At 42.0% G+C, this 18415-nt stretch overlaps 1 protein-coding gene across 3 annotated transcripts; it reads left to right on the forward strand.

Annotated features, from left to right (window-relative positions):
• Positions 1 to 6936: 6936 nt before the first annotated feature.
• On the forward strand, positions 6937 to 16610 carry CUNH2orf49 (chromosome unknown C2orf49 homolog). 3 transcript variants are annotated; one of them, XM_035001872.1, is made up of 5 exons: positions 6937 to 7115; positions 9495 to 9661; positions 13455 to 13581; positions 13708 to 13830; positions 15989 to 16610. In XM_035001872.1, the coding sequence occupies exons 1-5, from the start codon at positions 7017 to 7019 to the stop codon at positions 16043 to 16045; spliced, it is 573 nt and encodes a 190-aa protein (XP_034857763.1). In that variant the 5' UTR covers positions 6937 to 7016; the 3' UTR covers positions 16046 to 16610. The 3 variants fall into 3 exon arrangements, with proteins under 3 accessions (XP_034857763.1, XP_034857762.1, XP_034857764.1); XM_035001871.1 differs by having other exon boundaries at positions 13455 to 13830; XM_035001873.1 differs by lacking the exon at positions 15989 to 16610 and having other exon boundaries at positions 13728 to 13830.
• The last annotated feature ends 1805 nt before the right edge of the window (positions 16611 to 18415 follow it).

Genomic DNA, 18415 nt, shown 5'->3' on the forward strand with positions numbered 1-18415 from the left:
GCCCCGCCGCCGCCGCCGCCGCCGCTTCCCGTCACGTGGGGCGGCACCCGGCGCCGGCAGAGGGCGGGAGCGCGGCAGTCCCCGCGCCGTCCAGCCGGGCCTGCGGCCCCCGCCGCCCCGCCACCCCGCCGCCCGTGGGCGCGGGGCGACGCTGATCTGCGGGCGGCGCCCTCGGGGGCCGCCCCTCGGCCTCAGTTTCCCCCCGCCTGCCGGGATCACTACAGCGCCAGCCTCGGGGCGGTGCGCAGGGTCAGATGAGTTAATTCATGCAAAGCACTTCGAACACCGCTGGCACCGGGTGGGTGCCCCAGAAATGCTGGCGGGGACTGTTGTAGTTAATGTATTCTCTCCTCCCCCACCGGCACGCAGAGCCTCAGGAAAACACGGGCCTTGCCTGATTTGCTCACCGCTCAATTTCTAACACCGACGCGGCGCTGGGCAGAGTGTAGGCTCTCGGGAATACCTGCTGAGTGAATGAATGACCCAACCAATCAATGAGTCCTGGAAAGGCTTGACCATGCTGCCATCTGACAAAGTTGGGCTCCGGGAGTTGACTAGCTGGCGGTGGTCGCTGTGGGGCTGAAATATCCCGTTGGGCGGGCGCTGCCCACCACCCCAGGCCCAAGGCTAATCCAGAGCCCCCAGGGCAGAAAGGAATCCCTAGAGAGAGTTGTATATTTGCATGACGTATTTATTTTAAAAGGGAGTCCTGGGTCTATTTTACCCACTCTTTTTAGTAAAAGTCCATCAGTAGCTATTCCTTTGCGTCACCAGCCACAGTGAAGAATCCTGGGGTACTATATGAATCCATGAACCTCTCTCTTCAATATATACTCAAAATCCAGTTTTAAGATAAAACCATTAGGACGCTTCCTCCAGGGTTGTCAGCGTTCAATTATTAGCATATAAACAGCAAATGTTCTAAATGATTTTCCCAGACTTTAGAACCCACCGTGACCTGTGGCCTCAGCTTTCTTCTGCCCCCTCCCGACCAAGGGATTGTAAAACAAAGACGTTATCCTGAATCTGGAGGCAAATACTGGATTCTAGTCTGTGGTCTTCTGTTTCAAAGGGAGAAGAACAAATGACCCCCACCCCCACCCCAATAAAGTTAAATGAAGGAAATAAAGAACCATCAAGAAGCAATCTTCTGTGGCCTGTCCTTTACCCCACCTCCCTTGTGAGTTCATGGCCACACACGTGCCCCACCCGGAAACAGTTCTTCAGTTCTGCCCAGTGAAACCAGCTTAGCCTCGAGATGGGGAATGGGTTTCCCAGAAGTGTAGAGCTATGACCAGCAGTTGCCCTTCAAGGACAAGCAGTAGTGAATGGACTCAAATCTAAGGAGGCCAGCGGCCAGTGGAGCCAGGGAGCGGAAAAATATCAGAGCAAATCCAGCCCAGTCTCCTCATTTTGCCCAGGCCTTGGGAGAATATGGGAGTGGTCATCAGCTAATCACTGACCCAGCTGGGCCTAGAATTTGTGCTTTTCCATTTTAGTGCCCTATACATCACATGGAGAGCTGCGCAAAACTGGTTACAGAGGTGACCATTTCCTGAATGCCGGACGCTGGTCTTATAGCAATTATCTCATTTAAGCCTTGCCATATCCTTATGAAGTAGGCACTAGTAATGTCTCCATTTTATAGGTGAGTTGACTGAGGCAAAGTCCCAAAGACTTGTCCCAAATTCCATGGTGGTAAGAATAGAGCAGGAAAAAGAATCCAGAATTCAACACCACAGTGAATTTTTTAATGAAGTTACGTTCTATTGAGTAGTTGATGGAGCATTTGTGTTCTGCTTTAAACAATCTAGAAGTCAAAATGTGTATTAACAAAAAAGGGGAAAAAAGATAATTCGGAAATAATTATTTCCTTTGTGAAAGGATTTCCCATAGGATTCTTAAAATGGCAAGTTCCACATGTGCACATGATTCCACCTAGAAACATTTGTTCTTCCTGGAACTTTCTGAGAAGTCTGTTTCACATATGACAGACACCTGGATATAAATAACTATTCCATAAACGTGCAAATATCTGCATCAGGCTAATTCTAAATTCCTCATGCTGTTTTGATTGGTTACACTGAAGAAGAAATAATCAAAGTCATATGTTTTTCAAAGGAATTTTCAACTTCATTTATTAATATTTAGTAAATATCCCTTGGGCCCATACTGAACATGTTAAGAGTATTTTATAGAATGTGCAAAAGATGAGTTCTAACAGATTAATGATGATTAGGAGTTGAATAGATACAAGTGAATACTTCCATAGTTGCTAGCCATTCCCCAAACTTAATATCCTCTACTTGGACCTCCTCATACTTCCTCTGGGTTCCTCACTTCCTCACTGGCTATAAGCTCCTGAGGGCAAAGTGTGTGTCTACCATGTTCTTGCTGTGTCTATCTGCATGTAGGAAGCATGTAACCAATTTTGAAAATTCCTGATGCTCAATATTAATAAACCAGGTTATCTTTAAAAGAGGCTTTTAATGCTAACATTCTGCTACTCTCATTTATAAGCAGTCTTGTTAAGAGTACACCTTTTGAATGTTTGGGTATCATTTTAGAAGATGAAGTTAAGCAAAGAAAGGTTAACATTTATTATTTTTTAAGCAAACTTAGCTCACTACATGCCATGTTTTAAGAGCTTTTACGTGTATTAGCTCATTTAAGGATATATGTACGTATATCCATATACCTGTAATCTAGATTCAGTAAAATAAACTTTTTGAACTATTATTCAAGTCAACTATTTCTTGAGCTATTCCCATGTCCCAGGTACTATGGCAGAGGCTGCTGGGGATCCTGAAATGAGGAATACACAGCCCCCCACCCCCAAGCAACTTAATTTTGTGTGGTGGTTTATAAAGTACGGTTGATAATCAACAGTATCAACATCACCTCAGAACCTGCAAATGCAAATTCCCATGTCCCTACTCCAAACTTCCTAAATCAGAAACTGCAGGGTAGGGCCCAGCAAACAGTTTTTCATAAGCTCTCCAGGTGGCTCTAATACTCAATTTTGAGAACCCCTGATTTAGTGGAATATGTGGAAGAAGGACCCACCTAATCAGATCCTAATGCAAAAAATAACGTGCTCTAGAAGTTTGGTCACAGGAGAGCTCACTTAGGAAGTGCCTGGGAGTCAGGAAAGGTCTGCTCATATTCATTCAGCACATGCTATTGGTCTTATACAGTGTGCCAGGCACTGTGCTGGGTACCAAGAACTCGAAGACAAAACACCATTTCAAGGAGCTCATGAAGGGGTGACCTATGGGATGAGTAGCTGAAGTCAGCGAATGCATCCTTATTATGATCTGATTGTAAAAGGAATAAGAAATGACAATTAAAAATATAACCATTAATTATTATTGTGGTACCAAAAGTAGTTATTTGAAACTCAAAGCAGAACTGTGGTTCTAGGGCGCCTGGGTGGCTCAGTTGGTTGAGCGACTGCCTTCGGCTCAGGTCATGATCCTGGAGTCCCTGGATCGAGTCCTGCATCGGGCTCCCTGCTCAGTGGGGAGTCTGCTTCTCCCTCTGACCCTCCCGACCCTCCCCCCTCTCATGCTCTCTCTCTGTCTCTCTCTCTCAAATAGATAAATCTTTAAAAAAAAAAAAAAACAAAACTGTGGTTCTAAACACCTAAAAACACAGGTCAAAATGTGAAGTACTCTTTAAACTGTTATATTCACTTTGAAGCTCCTTAATTTTATTTATGCTCAAATATATTTTTGACAACTAATGCTAAAATATTTGTAACATAAGTATCTTGACTATTACCATACCAACAGGAAGAATCAACACCCAAAGTTTTCAGTACATATTTTGTTCATGACTCATTCATTCAATGTTTATTGAGTACCTACTAAGTACAAGCATTGTGTGTGCTACTGACCAGGTGAGAGATTTCAAGGAACTGCATGGACCCTTTCCTACAGGAACTCATAAACCAGTGAGGCGATGATGCCAGGCATGGTAGTGTTTATTGGTGTCCCTCGGTTTGTTTTTGTCAACTATAGGCACCAAATAAAAATGTTAAAGAATGAGACCTCATGATCTTCGAGTAAAGGGAAAATTCTTATAATACTGAACATAAAAAACTGTTGGTTACGATAGAATACTCACAGATAACAGGGTAGCAGGAATGAACTTCAGTATACAAACTCAAATGTGTAACAAATAGAATTTTTTTCTGTAACTAGCTTTATTTCTTTTTCAAGCCCCCACTCAGCTGCAGTGACAATAATCTTATCAACAGAGGCCCTCTCTCTTTCCCTGGGCTGTGTTAATCAGATTGGGGAATTTCTAAAGTGCCAAGATAGGAAGCAGGAGATGTCAGGTCCTAGCATCACTGCTCCCCACAGGGATTCTGAGATGTTCTTTGTCCACTCTAGTGTTTGGTTTTCAGTCTCATTGTTTCGGTGCTGACGGGCCTGGTCCTTCCAATCCAGGCGACTGCCTAGCTTGAGGGTCGGGGAATGTCTGTGGCTTCCTTGCCCTGTCATGTGGCAGAAATCTCTGTGAGGTGGCCCTTCTCCCTAGACATATTTGAAACATTACCTCAGAACTTGTTAGGAATGTAAATTCTCCCCCACTCCAACTTCCTACATCAGAACTCTGATTAAAACACAGTCACCTGACCACAAATTCTCTGAGGCTCCACTTACCCAGGCTCTGCCCAGGATGGAGTGGGGGCAGGCTTTACCAAATAGTCTCTTTCCTTTGGGGAGTGTTAGACTCTCATTCTACTTCCTCCTCTCTGAATCTTGATGTTTTTTCCTGCCAGAGGGGACACTCCCTCTAGAGATTTTTGGTTCAGAGGCAACTGGAATTATCTTAATGGATTCAGTTTTAAAGCAGAGTAGTATTTCTGGGAAATTAAGAAAGAAGAGAAAGAACAGTTCTACCTGCCACAAAACATTTTTGCTTGAGGCTTTAGGTTAAGTGATTAGTCTAGAAAACCACAGGGTAAAAGAGCCCAGCAAGGATGTATAATCATATTTTCAGACTCTTAAACTCAATTTTTTCCCCACCTACACCACCATCCTACCACTTGCTTCCTTTGATGACAGTCAATAGGCTACAACAAATCTCCAAACAGAGGAGGCATTTTACATACTCTAGCTCCAACCTCACAACATTGTGGGGTGGCCTTATAATGTCTTTTTCACAGGTGAGGACACTGCAGTGGGGAGACATGAAATATTTGTCCTAGGTGAGTGCTGGAGCCAGGGTTAGAATCCAAGTCCAGGCCACTCCAAAGCCTGCCCTTTCTCCAGTTTTCTAAACTGCCTCATTATTATGGTTGAATACTTTCTAAAAACCACCTACCAGTTAATAAGCACCTGCTCTGTGCCAAGTGTGTTATATAATCTGTACTCCTTTGATAATTCTTCACAGATGTTAGCATAGCTATTTTTTTTCTGATAAGATTGAGGCTGAGAGACTTAAGTTACTCACCCATGGACTCCTTTTGCAGCAGAAAAAAATTTGAACTAAGGTGTAGTATTCAAGCCCAGACTCCTTCTGAAACAACTGCTTTTGCCAATAAAACAGCGTGCCTTCTGGAGAAGGAAATGAGGATAATACCAGTCACACTAATTTCACTATTCTTATGAAAATGTAATCAGATTTTGGATATAAAATACCATGATCCTAATACCATGAAGTTAATGCACTTAACTCCAAATTAGAACATCCAGATACCTGCCTCACCTCAGGTCTAAAACTGTTCTATTTTGGGCAAGTCATTTAAATGTCTTTCAGGTCAACTTCCTCAACACTAAAATGAAAGAACTGGACTAACTGAAGTTTCTGCCCAGTTCTGAAATTCAATTTCTAGATAAAGTATCATATACATAAATGATTAAGAAGAATTGCAAAACACCTCTCAGCTTTACCTTATCTTTTTGATTTAGCATCTCACTTATTCTCCAATGCTTCTTCAAGATTTATCTTTTAGCATCCTCAGAGTTGTTCACATGTTTTACTGCAGTAATTTCCAGTAAGATGATACATCATAGAGTTTGCAAACAGTAAGCACTTAGAACATGCCTGCAAGTTTTTAATGTGCCTAATATTTTGGGATGTGTATCTCTTCCACAAAAGATGAAAGAGAAGTAGAAGAGATTTCTTGGTGAATTACCAGGGATTAGATCATCATTGAAACCTACAAGAATTTGTTTAAAACTGTTACTTCACAGTCGTTACGAGTGCAGAGAAAATGCACTCGAGTGCCAGTCTTTTACTTCCTCCTTCTCTGATCTTCAGCAAAGTACCCTATGCCTCAGGTTCCTCACCTGGAAAATTAGCATTCTCGTCACATATATCTCAGGGTGCTGTTCTGAGGAGCAAGATTATCCATATTAAATCCAGTACGTGGCACATCGTTAATGTCCAACCAATGTCTGGCTGTTTCACGGGCGGTTTTGTTACTGTTTTCATACGTGAGCAGGTAAATTCGGAGTATTATTTCAGGGAATACGTGAGCGCCTACTATGTGTGAGGCCATGGGGTTACAAGGAATTAAAGTCTCTGGCCTAAGAGCATCATCGTCTTGAAGGAGGATTAGAAGACAAAGAAGCAGGCTGAAAAAAGAAAACCAAGACAATTTCAGAAGCTATCAGTGCCATATATAGGGTAACGGACATCTGGCTGCCCCGCCTCTTTCCCGCGAGACTGCCCAAGAATTCCCTTTGGCCTCTGCCACCGGACGTCACAGGAAGCGCGACCAATCGTGGCCCGCTTCGGGAACTTCGTTTTTCTTGTCTCTTCTTGCAAGACGTCAAACGCCAATCGTTTTCTCTGCAGACGTCCCTTCCACTTCTTTCGGCCACGGGAGTCTCCCCTCAGCAAGATCTATTCCAGCATCCCCGCACGCCACCAGAGCCGGAGCGGGACGCGCGGCGCAGCAGGAGTGCCGTCACACTCAAGGCTCCGCCCTCACGTCACTTCCGGGACGCTTCCTTCGTGGAGCCTTGTGGGTAGCCGGCCGGGGTCTCCTGGCGACGACGATGGCGGGGGATGTGGGCGGTCGCAGCTGCACGGATTCGGAGCTGCTGCTGCACCCGGAGCTGCTGTCCCAGGAGTTCCTTCTCCTCACCTTGGAGCAGGTCGGGCGCGCCGGGGCGGGTGGGCCTTTTTGGGAGAGGGGTTCGGACTCGAGTTGGCCCCAAGTAATCCTCAGTGGCAAGTGGACACACCCGCCGCCGTCGCCCCTCCCGCCCGGTTTGTGTCACTCTCCACTCCACGCGGACCGACTAGGTCTCCCCACGCCCCTATCCGGGAAAGAGACGTCCTTAGGATATCAGGAATTCCTGGGAATTAGGACTTACCCTTTTTGGTCTTTGATGGCTCCGACAGAGGAGTCCTAGGCGACCCCCGGGGCCTATATGTGAGCAAGGGCCGGGGGAAAAATCGTAGTAGAAAGGAAGGGTAGTAATCAGGGACTGTCAGGGCTGGAAAGCATCGGAGAAATCGCCCTTTGTTCATATTCTCACCTCGTTTAAAGATGAAACTGCGTCTCAGAAGTAAAGTGACTTATTTAAGGTGACACCATGGCTAAATGGTGCAGGCAGGAGGAGAATTCCGGACTCCCGGCTCTCAATGCAGCATTTCCTCTTTTCGAGCTAATGTGGCCTCAGATAATCAACAAAAGTAAGACAAAAGAAGGATGAAATTGGTTTAAAGTGGTAGAGAATTACTTGAAGTTTCCTTGTGATTTTTTTAAATTTTTATTTACTTATTTATTTTTTAATTTATTTGACAGACAGAGATAGCGAGAGCAGGAACACAAGCAGGGGGAGTGGGAGAGGGAGAAGCAGGCTTCCTGCCGAGCAGGGAGCCCAATGTGGGGCTCGATCCCAGGACCCTGGGATCATGACCCCAGCCGAAGGCAGCCGCCTAACGACTGGCCACCCAGGCACCCCTCCTTGTGATTTTAAATAGCATGTTTTGTTGCTTTCCTTGTGTTTACCCCTCAGTACTCTTTCTCTAATTTCCTTAAGCCCTGCTAAGTAGAATTTGTTGAGGTCTGTTACCTTTCACCTGCAGTACATCAGAATCACCCCCAGGGCTTGTTAAAACACAGATTACTGGGTTCCATCCCCAGAGTGTCGGATTCTGTAGGTCCAGGGTGTGGCCTGAAAATTGGCATTTTCAACGTTCTTGCTGCTAGCCCAGGGACCATAGCTTGAGAAGCACCATCCTGGAGCAGTGCTTCCCAAACTAAGGTGCCTATGAATTCTCTGGGAGTGTTATCCAGCGGACCCTCCAGGGTTTTTCCATATCTCTGAGTGAATAGAGGGTGAAAACTGATAACAAACGGTGGTCAAGTATAAGAGAGAAAAGTCATATTTGTACTTTTAAATTTTGAAGAATATAATCGGGATAAGTTTATCAGAGGACGTAGATGGGCTTGATTTGCTGGTTAAACTGAACACAAATGTTTCCAAGCCTTTCTGAATTGCAGATGAAGAGTCCATGATCTTATTTCCATCCTCATTTTCCTTCCTAAATCCAAACTCTCTATCCGTAACTACTCCTTTTCCTTATGCCACGTGTTTTCCATGATGTTGAGAGCAAATTGGAAAGTGAGGGAGAATGAGGTAATTTAGACAGGGATGGTTGGACAGTGACTGGAAGCTACTTGAAAGGACTGGTGAAAACATGAGGGGCAGGTTGTAATGATGCACTGTTATCAGTGTGGTCATCAGTAAGGGGACTGCAGTGTCCGTCTGTAGGGCCATTTGAAATCTTGGTAGTTGACTTCAATTTAAGAAGCACTATTAGGGAGACATGGGGAACAATATATAGGGTGAGACCTCCAGCCCACTACTTTGATCATGATAGTCACACTCTGGGTAACTTTTTGACAGCATGTAGTAATTGTTATCGTTGTTGGCTTTTTTTTTTTTTTTTTTGGTCTGGTTTCTCCAGGCAGTCTCCCATTTTCAGTTTACTGAAAATGATGATGATGCTACTGGAAATGGTCTCCATGCCTGATTACTGGCTGACCAGTTGTGGACTGCAGTCCTTGTCATGCTGAGAACCTATGACATTGTCTTTTAAGATGAGGCTGAACCTAATATTTGCAGAGGTTAACCTCTGTGATACTACTTCTTATAGGACTATGTAGGACTGCAGTGTACTTGAAGTCCCTCTAAGTCCCTATACAACTTAAATAACAAACTCAGACTTAAATAACATATTCTATAATTATAGCAAATACATAATAATTGTATAATTATAGAGTTATAAGTGTAAATTATGAGTTGTTATATTAAGTTTTAAATATTATAAATTATAAATAAATAAAATAAGTCATAGAATTATTAAATTGTATAGTGGCAAATAAATTATAAAATATGTAATTATTAAACTTTATAATTATAAAATATGTTACTTAAGCAGGAATGTTCTACCCTGTTAGGTAGGTAGTAATTATCATGAAGTTGGTTATTTTGAAATTACTTTTGTTTCCTTTTCCACAGAAGAACATAGCTGTTGAAAATGACATAAGAATAAACAAAGACAATCTCACTGATCTTTATGTTCAGCACGCAATACCGTTGCCTCAAAGAGATTTGCCAAAGAATAGGTGGGGGAAAATGATGGAAAAGAAAAGAGAGCAACATGAGATGAAAAATGAGACTAAAAGGTAATTTTTAGCGGTTTTTATCTTATATGACTTAACAATTTTGCTTTTCCTTTTTTTTTCTCCAGGTAAACTTAGGTAAGAAAAATTCATTTACTCAATAACTATTTATTGAGCACCAGGCACTGTGCTTATAGCATGAATAAAACTGACAGAATTCCCTGCTCATACTCTAATTGGGAGAAACATAATTTAAAAAATTAGGTAAAATATATGGTATGTTACATAGTGATAAACATAAATGCTAAGGAGAAAAGTAAAACGGATACAGATTGCCATTTTAAGTAAAGTGGTCAGGAACAACCTCACTGAGAAATAACAGTTCAGTAGAGAAACCTGTAGATGGTGGAAAGCAAGCTAGCATTCCAGACAGAATACAAGAGCCTGGGTCAGGAATGTGCCCATCATAAACTAAGAACAATAAGAGGCCATCAAGGCCAAAGTGGAGAGAATCAAGGGGAAAGTAGAGAAAAGAGGTTTATTGGAGGTGAGTGGGGGAGATTGTTGGTTGGATCACATAAAGCTTTGTTAGTCATTGTAAGAACTTCGGCTTTGCTCTGAGATAAGAAGCCATTGGAAGATTTTGAGCAGAGTGATGACATCATCTGATGTGCATTTTAACAGCATCATTCTGGCTGCTGTACTGAGAAGTGATTTAAGGTGGGGTGAGGGGAACAGGGAAATCAATCAGGAGGCTGTACTGTGATCCAGGCAATAGATGGTGGGGACTTCGACCGAAGTAGTGAACTTGGTAAGAAGTGGTTGGAGTCTGGATGTATTTTGGAGGTAGAACCAACAAGATTTGCTGAATTGTGAGAAAAAAGTGTAGTCAAGACTTAAAGGTCTTTGAATAATAAAGAAATGAAGGAACTGTCATATAGCTTCAGGGACACTAAGATTTTTAAATTTCAGAAAATTTTTCATAAAACCACAAGCAAATGAATTTCCTTTTTAAAAGAAGGTTATGTTTCTTTAACAGTGATAGATGGTTTAATGAGGACAAAGTGTCCTAAGATCCCTGGGTGAGCTAGTTACTGCTTTTCCTGTGTCTGTTTTATCACAAGTGGGTGCTATTGATTAATTACTGAATTTATTTTTCGAGCCTTCTGTTTGTAAGGTAGTGTCATTGGCAGCGCACCAGTGATTGTGGGAGAAGGTGGAATGAGGGCTGAGGGTGAGGGAGAATGCTGGTTCTGAGTTGATGAGGGGTGTTAATCTCTAGTTACAAAGAAGAACCCGTTATTGATAGGGAGAGTGTTCCCCAAGTATGAAAACAGTTGAAGAATATAACATGTATGTTCATAGGTTTTTGGAAAAGAAAGTGTCTTTCTTTTGATCAGGAACACATTCAATTCAGATTGGGCATCATTTTAGCTTGATGGTTATATATTGGTACAGGCTACGTATTAGTGTTAGCTTTTGTGAATCTATGGATTATGCCAAAGACATCTTCATTTTACTTTTGTTGATTCATTTTTTTTTTTTAAGATTTATTTTAGAGAGAGCACGTGAGTGGGGGGGGGAGGGGCAGAGGGAGAGAGAGAATCCTGAAGCAGACCCTGAGCTGAACACGGAGCCCAGAGCCCGATGGGCTCCATTTCAGGACCCTGAGATCATGACCTGAGCTGGAACCAAGAGTTGGCCGCTTAACTGGCTGTGCCACCCAGGCACCTCTTACTTTTGTTGCTTCTTAATATTTTCTTCTTGATCTGCACATTCAGGCACATTGTCCTAAGCAAAGCTTCAAATCTGTTACTTCATATGACAGTCCCTTTAAGCTCCTCAGTATCCTTTTGGAAAGGATTTGTGACACTTTTTTTTAAGATTTTACATATTTATTTGACAGAGAGAGAGCACAAGCAGGGGAGCGGCAGGGAGAGGGAGAAGCAGACTTCCTGCTGAGCAGGGAGCCCAATGTGGGGTTTGATCCCAGGACCCTGGGATCATGACCCAAGCTGAAGGCAGAGGCTTAACCGTCCGATACACCGAGGCGCCCCGGATTTGTGACTTTTTGAAAAAAATCACAAATTTGACTCTTGACTCAAAACATTAAAGCTGGAAGGATCTAAGAGATTGTCAGGTATTGTTGAATTAGAGAAGGGTTCTGGAGTCCCGGGATCGAGTCCCACATCGGGCTCCCTGCTCGGCGGGGAGTCTGCTTCTCCCTCTGACCCTCTTCCCTCTCGCTCTCTGTCTCTCATCCTCTCTCTCTCAAATAAAGAAAGAAAATCCTTTGAATTAGAGAAGGGTTGTGATGTGCCCCAGGTCACGTAGAGCTAGGCCCAGATCAACAGTGCAGTGCTTCTCAAACTTCAGTGTGCCTCTGGGATCTTAGGTTGAATTCTCACAAGCTGATGAGCCCTGCTCTCTCAGATGAGCCCTCTGTTTCCCTTCCGTAGTGGCAGTGTGTATATAGGGAACTCATTTTATATCTTCTACCAGATGATGTTCAGTGGTGACCTAAGAATTGGTGAGTTTGGCCAGTCACCCAGGATCTGGTTAAAATGCAGATTCTGAATCAGTAGAGGTTGAAGCCCCAGATTCTGCATTTCTTATCAGGCTCCCAAGGTGATGATTATGCTGCTGGTCCCTCGACCACACTTTGACTAGCAAGGCTGAAGTGTTCTTCCTAATAACTGACTGCTCAAGTTCTTGTTACATGTTTAATTAAAAGGTTTTTTTTTTCCTCCCCCATAAATCTGTTGTTTCACTTGAGGTATAATGAATAGTGGACAAATGAATGCTTTTATTATTTATCTTTCTGATTCAGAGTGGAAATTAGGTTTTCAGAAGCTAAAATGAAGACTTTCCAAATTTTAAAATAAACATTCACAAATGTCATAGTTAGAATTTAGAGAGTGCCTTGGCTTTAGAGACCATTGGTAAATAGAATAGAATACAATGTTCTCATTGTAGACTGACTGTGGTAGTCTTGCTATAGTTTTATAGTTCATTATCCTTTTTATTTTTTTTTATTATTTTTTTTAAAGATTTTTATTCATTTATTTGAGACAGAGAGAATGAGAGACAGAGAGCATGAGAGGGAGGAGGGTCAGAGGGAGAAGCAGACTCCCTGCCGAGCAGGGAGCCCGATGCGGGACTCGATCCCGGGACTCCAGGATCATGACCTGAGCCGAAGGCAGTCGCTTAACCAACTGAGCCACCCAGGTGCCCCATTATCCTTTTTAAATAATAACTGATACATAGTCAAGATAATCCTATCAATTAGATGGGGTGGTTTTTAAAACCTAAAATTTTTTTTAGTTACTAGGAAATCTTTTTTTTTTTTTTTTTAAGATTTTATTTATTTATTTGAGAGAGAGAGAATGAGAGAGAGAGAGAGAGAGAGCATAAGGGGGGGAGGGTCAGAGGGAGAAGCAGACTCCTCGCTGAGCAAGGAGCCCGATGCGGGACTTGATCCCGGGACTCCAGGATCATGATCTGAGCCGAAGGCAGTCGCTTAACCAACTGAGCCACCCAGGCGCCCAGTTACTAGGAAATCTTATTTTAAGTTCTAGGGTTAATTGGTTGATAGATGTTTTAAAAATCTATCTTGTGTGTACGTTAAAGCTAACCTAAGTTTCTTGTCAATAAGTATCTTATACTTTGAAGCATTAGAAAATCATCATTTTATTTAGGGTGAACATAGAATATTTCATTCCCAGTAGTCCTACTTAAAATAGATCAGTCTTACCAATAAATGTTTTCTGGTCATTGTTTTAGCTTTGAGTTCCTGCAGACGGTTTGCCATTCATTGCAGATGGTATTTTTCAAGAATGCATCTCTTTGATTTCAGGACTAGCACTGTAGATGGGTTAAGAAAAAGACCTCTCATTGTGTTTGATGGAAGTTCAACAAGTACAAGCATCAAAGTGAGAAAGACAGAGAATGGAGATAATGACCGACTCAGGCCTCCCCCTCAGGCAAGCTTTACCAGTAATGCCTTTCGAAAATTGTCAAATTCCTCTTCAAGTGTTTCACCCCTAATTTTGTCTTCCAATTTGCCTATGAACAATAAAATGGAACACAATAATAATGACACTAAACAGAACCATGACTTAACGCATAGGAAAAGTCCTTTGGGTCCTGTGAAGTCCCCACCTTTGTCCCCTGTTGGAGCTACTCCCGTGAAGTTAAAGCGAGTGGCCCCTAAAGAAGAAGCTGAGGCTGTGGTAAGTGCGGGGCGGCTTCTGTGCTAGGAAGAGAGAGGGATGGGGTCTCTGAGTGGGTAGTGGAGCCGGGGTGGGTGAGCCGGGCCACAGGCAGGTATTGAACTCTTAAATGGTCTGACTCTTTCATGCCCTTTCTGACTCTTTCGTGTCCTTTCTTCTGACTCTTTCGTGTCCTTTCTCGTGTTGACTTCTGCAATTATAAAATCCGTGATGATAAGTTAATGTTTTTTCAAGTCCACTCAATTTATTTCTGTTTAAAATGTCTTAGGCACTTTTCCTAGACTTTCTCATTTCGATCCTTTAACCATTTTTGGAACTAAAAGAGAAAAATATTCTTTTGTTAGTAACGCTCAGAATGTTAAGCGATTTGTCGAGTCACATATTTATTAAGTAGCATTTGAGAGCTTGACCTTCAGTCTGTCTGTTTTACACTTACCTTAAAACCACACTTAGAGTGTTAAGGATTTATCACGGGCCTCCCCTTCCCCTCAAATTTACCTGTCCTTGGAGGGATAGGGGAAGTTTGGGAGATGTACTGTTAGACTGTATTATAGTTAAGCATTTGGATGCTTGGATTTCATATACTGGCAAATTTGGTACAGATAGGCAATATATTTAGAGTTTAATTTATGAGATGGTATATATATGTTTATGTATATATATGTGTGTGTGTTTATACATACATACATGTATATATATATATTTGTATGTATATACATACACACACATATACATAACTTGATTCTTCCCTATGCTCCTCAGAAAATGATTTTACTTTTAAACATCCAGCAGTTTTATAGGTTTTATTCCTTGTCTTAGTCTGTTTAGGCTGCTATAACAAAAAATAATACTGACTAGATGACCTACATAACAGACATGCATTTCACGCAGTTCTGGAGGCTGAGAAGTCCAGAATCAAGGTGCTGGCATGTTCGGTGTCTGGTGAGGGCCCACTTCCTGGTTCATACTTGGCTGCTTCCCACTGTGTTCTCACGTGGTAGAAGGGGCAAGGAAACTCTGAGGTCTCTTTTCTAAGGGCCCATTCATGAGAGCACCTCCCTTGTGATTTAAGCACCTCCCAAAGACCCTACCCCCTAATACCGTCATGTTGGGGATTAGGTTTCAACATACGAATTTTGAGGGGACACACGCATTCAGTCTATAGTATTTCTGTGGTATACTTTGACTTTATTATCCTCTTAGAATTGTGTGTCAAAGGGATCAAAACTCAGAGTACTTCAAACATTCTAAAATAGTAGAAAGAAGACTACTGTAAATCTGGCCAGCGCTTAGTTCTTCCATTAGTTCATCTTTTCAGCTACCCTGTGACATGGCACAGTCCTTTTTCTTATTTCACAGATGAGGAAATAGAAGCTCAGAGAGTTTAATAAACTTGTCCAGGGTTTCAGAGTTAGTAAGTGGCCAGGCTGCAATTTGAATACAGACCTGTTTGACCTCAGTGCATGAACTTCTAATGACACCAAGCTGCCTCTCTACTTACTTCAGTCACTTTTGTGGGAAGGAGGAGGAGGGTGTCAAATAAGAGTGGAAGGGAAAAAAAAAGTAGGAAGAATAACCTAGACCTCAAATATTGTAATAAAAGAGTTAGCCTCGAGGATCTTTTTTTTGGTCTCTTAAAACACATGTTTCTACTCAGAAACATTTTACTCTTTCAGAGGTGTGACTTTATTTTTTTCTTACTAATTGTAAGATCTTGGAGTGTGAGGTTGAGGAAGGCGATGGCGTAGGCAGGGAAGAAGCAGGTCTGGAGTCCTCAGTGGTTTTCAGTTCTGAATGCACTTTACGATTACCTGGGGGAGCTTCCAGAAAACCCAGACAGAAGTCAGAGCCTCAACCCTGCCACCTTGTTGTGGATTCTGACTTAATTAGTTCTGGGATAAGGCTCAGGTCTGGGCATGTTTATAAGTGCTGTGGGTGATTCTAATATGCAAACATTTGAGAACCACAGCTGGAAAAAATGGGTAGCAGGGGAGACTTGCTTTTTCCCCTAATCTCCTAAAATCTTCTCCCACCAGAGGGCAGCAGTGATCTACCATTCGTTTATTAGTAGTAAACTTTGGTGGTTTAAAGTGCTCATTTCAAGCTATCCTCTGACATTTCTCCAAGTATAAACTGGTTTCTGTTCATGTCTTTTCAGAATAACCTGAAGCCCCCAGAAGCAAAGAGGAAGATACAACATGTTACATGGCCCTGAAGGAAAGTTTCCAAAAATGTAAATATAACTGTAACTGTAGTTTTTCAAGCAAGTTCACATATATTGACAGTATTTACAGAGATCCTGATTATTGTGGAATTTTCTTAAGAGGTTTAAAATTAGGTTTGAAAAAATAGTCTTTCCTTTCCCCTTCCTCCCTTCCTCTTTTTTTTTTTTTTTTTAATTTTTGCCTTTTGTGCCCTTATTAGGAAAGTATTTCTTTTTAAACAGATGACTTAGTGTAAGTCATTTATATTGATCCTAGTCAATCATTAGCTGCAAGTCTGATATAAAGCATCTGATGAATTTTAGGAATTATATTTTCATTACTCTGTTTCAGTGTTTGGGGAAATTTGAGATTTTGTTTAAACTCAAAATATTTTAGAAGTTCACAATTTTTATTTCTTTTCCCTAGCAAAAGAATTTAACAGTTTATCCCAGTATTTTAGTAAATACTGCCAAACTCTTCAAGGTTCACCAAGAAAAGCATATTTGTAGTGCTGCCAATAAACTATTCAGAATATACAGATGAAATTGCTGTTCTTTAAGTGCTTACATTGCTTTTTCCCATAAAAATCAAAAAGGAAATCAGTGCTTTGCTGTTGCTCCTTCCCTTGAAGTCATAGAATTGGTCTATTAGGAATTGACTGGTCAGTCTCACAGCTGGTCCAGCCTTTAAGATGTCCTTGTCATGCAGCAGTCCTCACTACTCTTTTCATGAGCAGTCTGTGATCCCACTCTGGGAGCTCAGGTGTCACTCCTTCCTAGGAGCTTCATCCTTTCAAAAAGAAGCCAACTTTAAAATCTTCAGGTGAGGTAGTCATGTCTGAGGTGGTACCTGATGGCAGAAGGTTTAGAGAATAGGAGGAGGGGGATGGAATTCCAACACTTCAGAGAGTCCAGGAGGGATAGCAGTGGGGAGGTGGGAAGCTTAGCATGATCTGGAGTAGGCAGAAGAGAAGATGGCTGAAGCCAGCAGTCACCGCAGAATGACCGCATAGGAGACGAGTACCAGCCGGACGGGGCTCCATGCTGGGGTAACAGGCAGCTTCCCACGGGGCTGCCACACACATTACTAACCACTGAGGTCTTGTGTTAAAGCAGTGTTATCATCCCAGTCGTATGATGGAAGTCAGTGGGAACATAGGATATATCTTATAGGCACACGTCCTCCTGTCCACTTTTTTGCCTTGTATTTCTAACCAAGTGCAAAGGATACTTTATACTTTTTTCCTTATATGACTGATCTTCAAATTGGGGTTCGCCTTTTCATTAACTTTTTATGGCAGTCTCATTCTTCTTTTGATTTGTTAAAACAAGTATTTTAGTTCAGCTATTAAATAGCCTTACAAAAAATTTTTTCAGCCTGTCAGGTAAGTACTGTACTAAAACTTGAACCCTACAGTTTTTACCCATTCTGCCTTTATCCAGACTATAGATCTGTACAGATAAGACAAAATTGGTGCATACTATGTGTTGCATAAATTACTGATGTTATGTCAGATGAGTGAATATATAGTTATATGCAGGGCTGATATGTGTGATATTACTGAAGGACAACTGTAACCCTCTACATAACTGTATATTAAGGAAGATTTTAAAAGTACAGATTTTAGGGTAGGATGACAGATTATATTTGATAATTCGGTTGTCCCTTCTGCTTTCATCTGCATTTCTCTCTTAGTTAAGAGAGAGTTAGCCATTTGACAGTTTTACGTCAGTGGAAACTTATTTTTAGTTACTCAATAAAATTAATTTTTAATTTGTATATTTAACTTACAGAGTAGGTTGGTAATAACAGCTGAACTGTGTAACATTGTTGCTTCAAATTGAAGTTTATATTATGAACATTCAGAATCAATGCTCATATAGCAGCATATTCTTGAGCTATTTTGCATTTGAAATGTGGAGAAGTGCTAAACCACGCACTGTGTAGTACGTAATACCGACATCTCAGAGCACTGTGCCTTCTCCAGGTGTATAGATACAGCTTGTCTTGAAATGTCTTCCTCCACTTGATGAAGCCTCCCGAGTGATGGGACTCTGAAGCAGAAGTGTCGGGAATCTTAGGTTTTGAAGGGTTGCTGTGGTGTGCTTTAAAGCTTAGAAGGACTTGATTTGAATGGCAGACAGCTTTGGAATACCCTCAGCTCACTAACATGGGTTAGTGTTGTTGCTATTGATTTCATATTCCAACAGAGCCACCTTTTTTTATTATCTCAGTAGGCAACTGAATGGTCAAGTCAGTGAGTGGCTTCTGAGGTGTAGTTACAGGCACTTTACCACTTCCTGCCATTGGCAGGTGGTCTTGTTCTTTTCTTCCCCTTTTCTTTGTCCCCCGTTTTCTTTTTTCTTACTCTCCTCGCCCAT

This window comes from Mirounga leonina, unplaced genomic scaffold, assembly GCF_011800145.1.
Source record: "Mirounga leonina isolate KUSES-001 unplaced genomic scaffold, KU_Mleo_1.0 Mir_125, whole genome shotgun sequence".
Lineage (NCBI taxonomy): Eukaryota > Metazoa > Chordata > Mammalia > Carnivora > Phocidae > Mirounga > Mirounga leonina.

Coding starts and splice junctions, on each gene's coding strand:
- CUNH2orf49 (XM_035001871.1), top strand. CDS start 7,017: ATGGCGGGGGATGTGGGCGGTCGCAGCTGCACGGATTCGGAGCTGCTG. Junction 9,662..13,454: donor ATGAAAAATGAGACTAAAAG/GTAATTTTTAGC, acceptor CTTTGATTTCAG/GACTAGCACTGTAGATGGGT. Junction 13,831..15,988: donor AAGAAGAAGCTGAGGCTGTG/GTAAGTGCGGGG, acceptor ATGTCTTTTCAG/AATAACCTGAAGCCCCCAGA.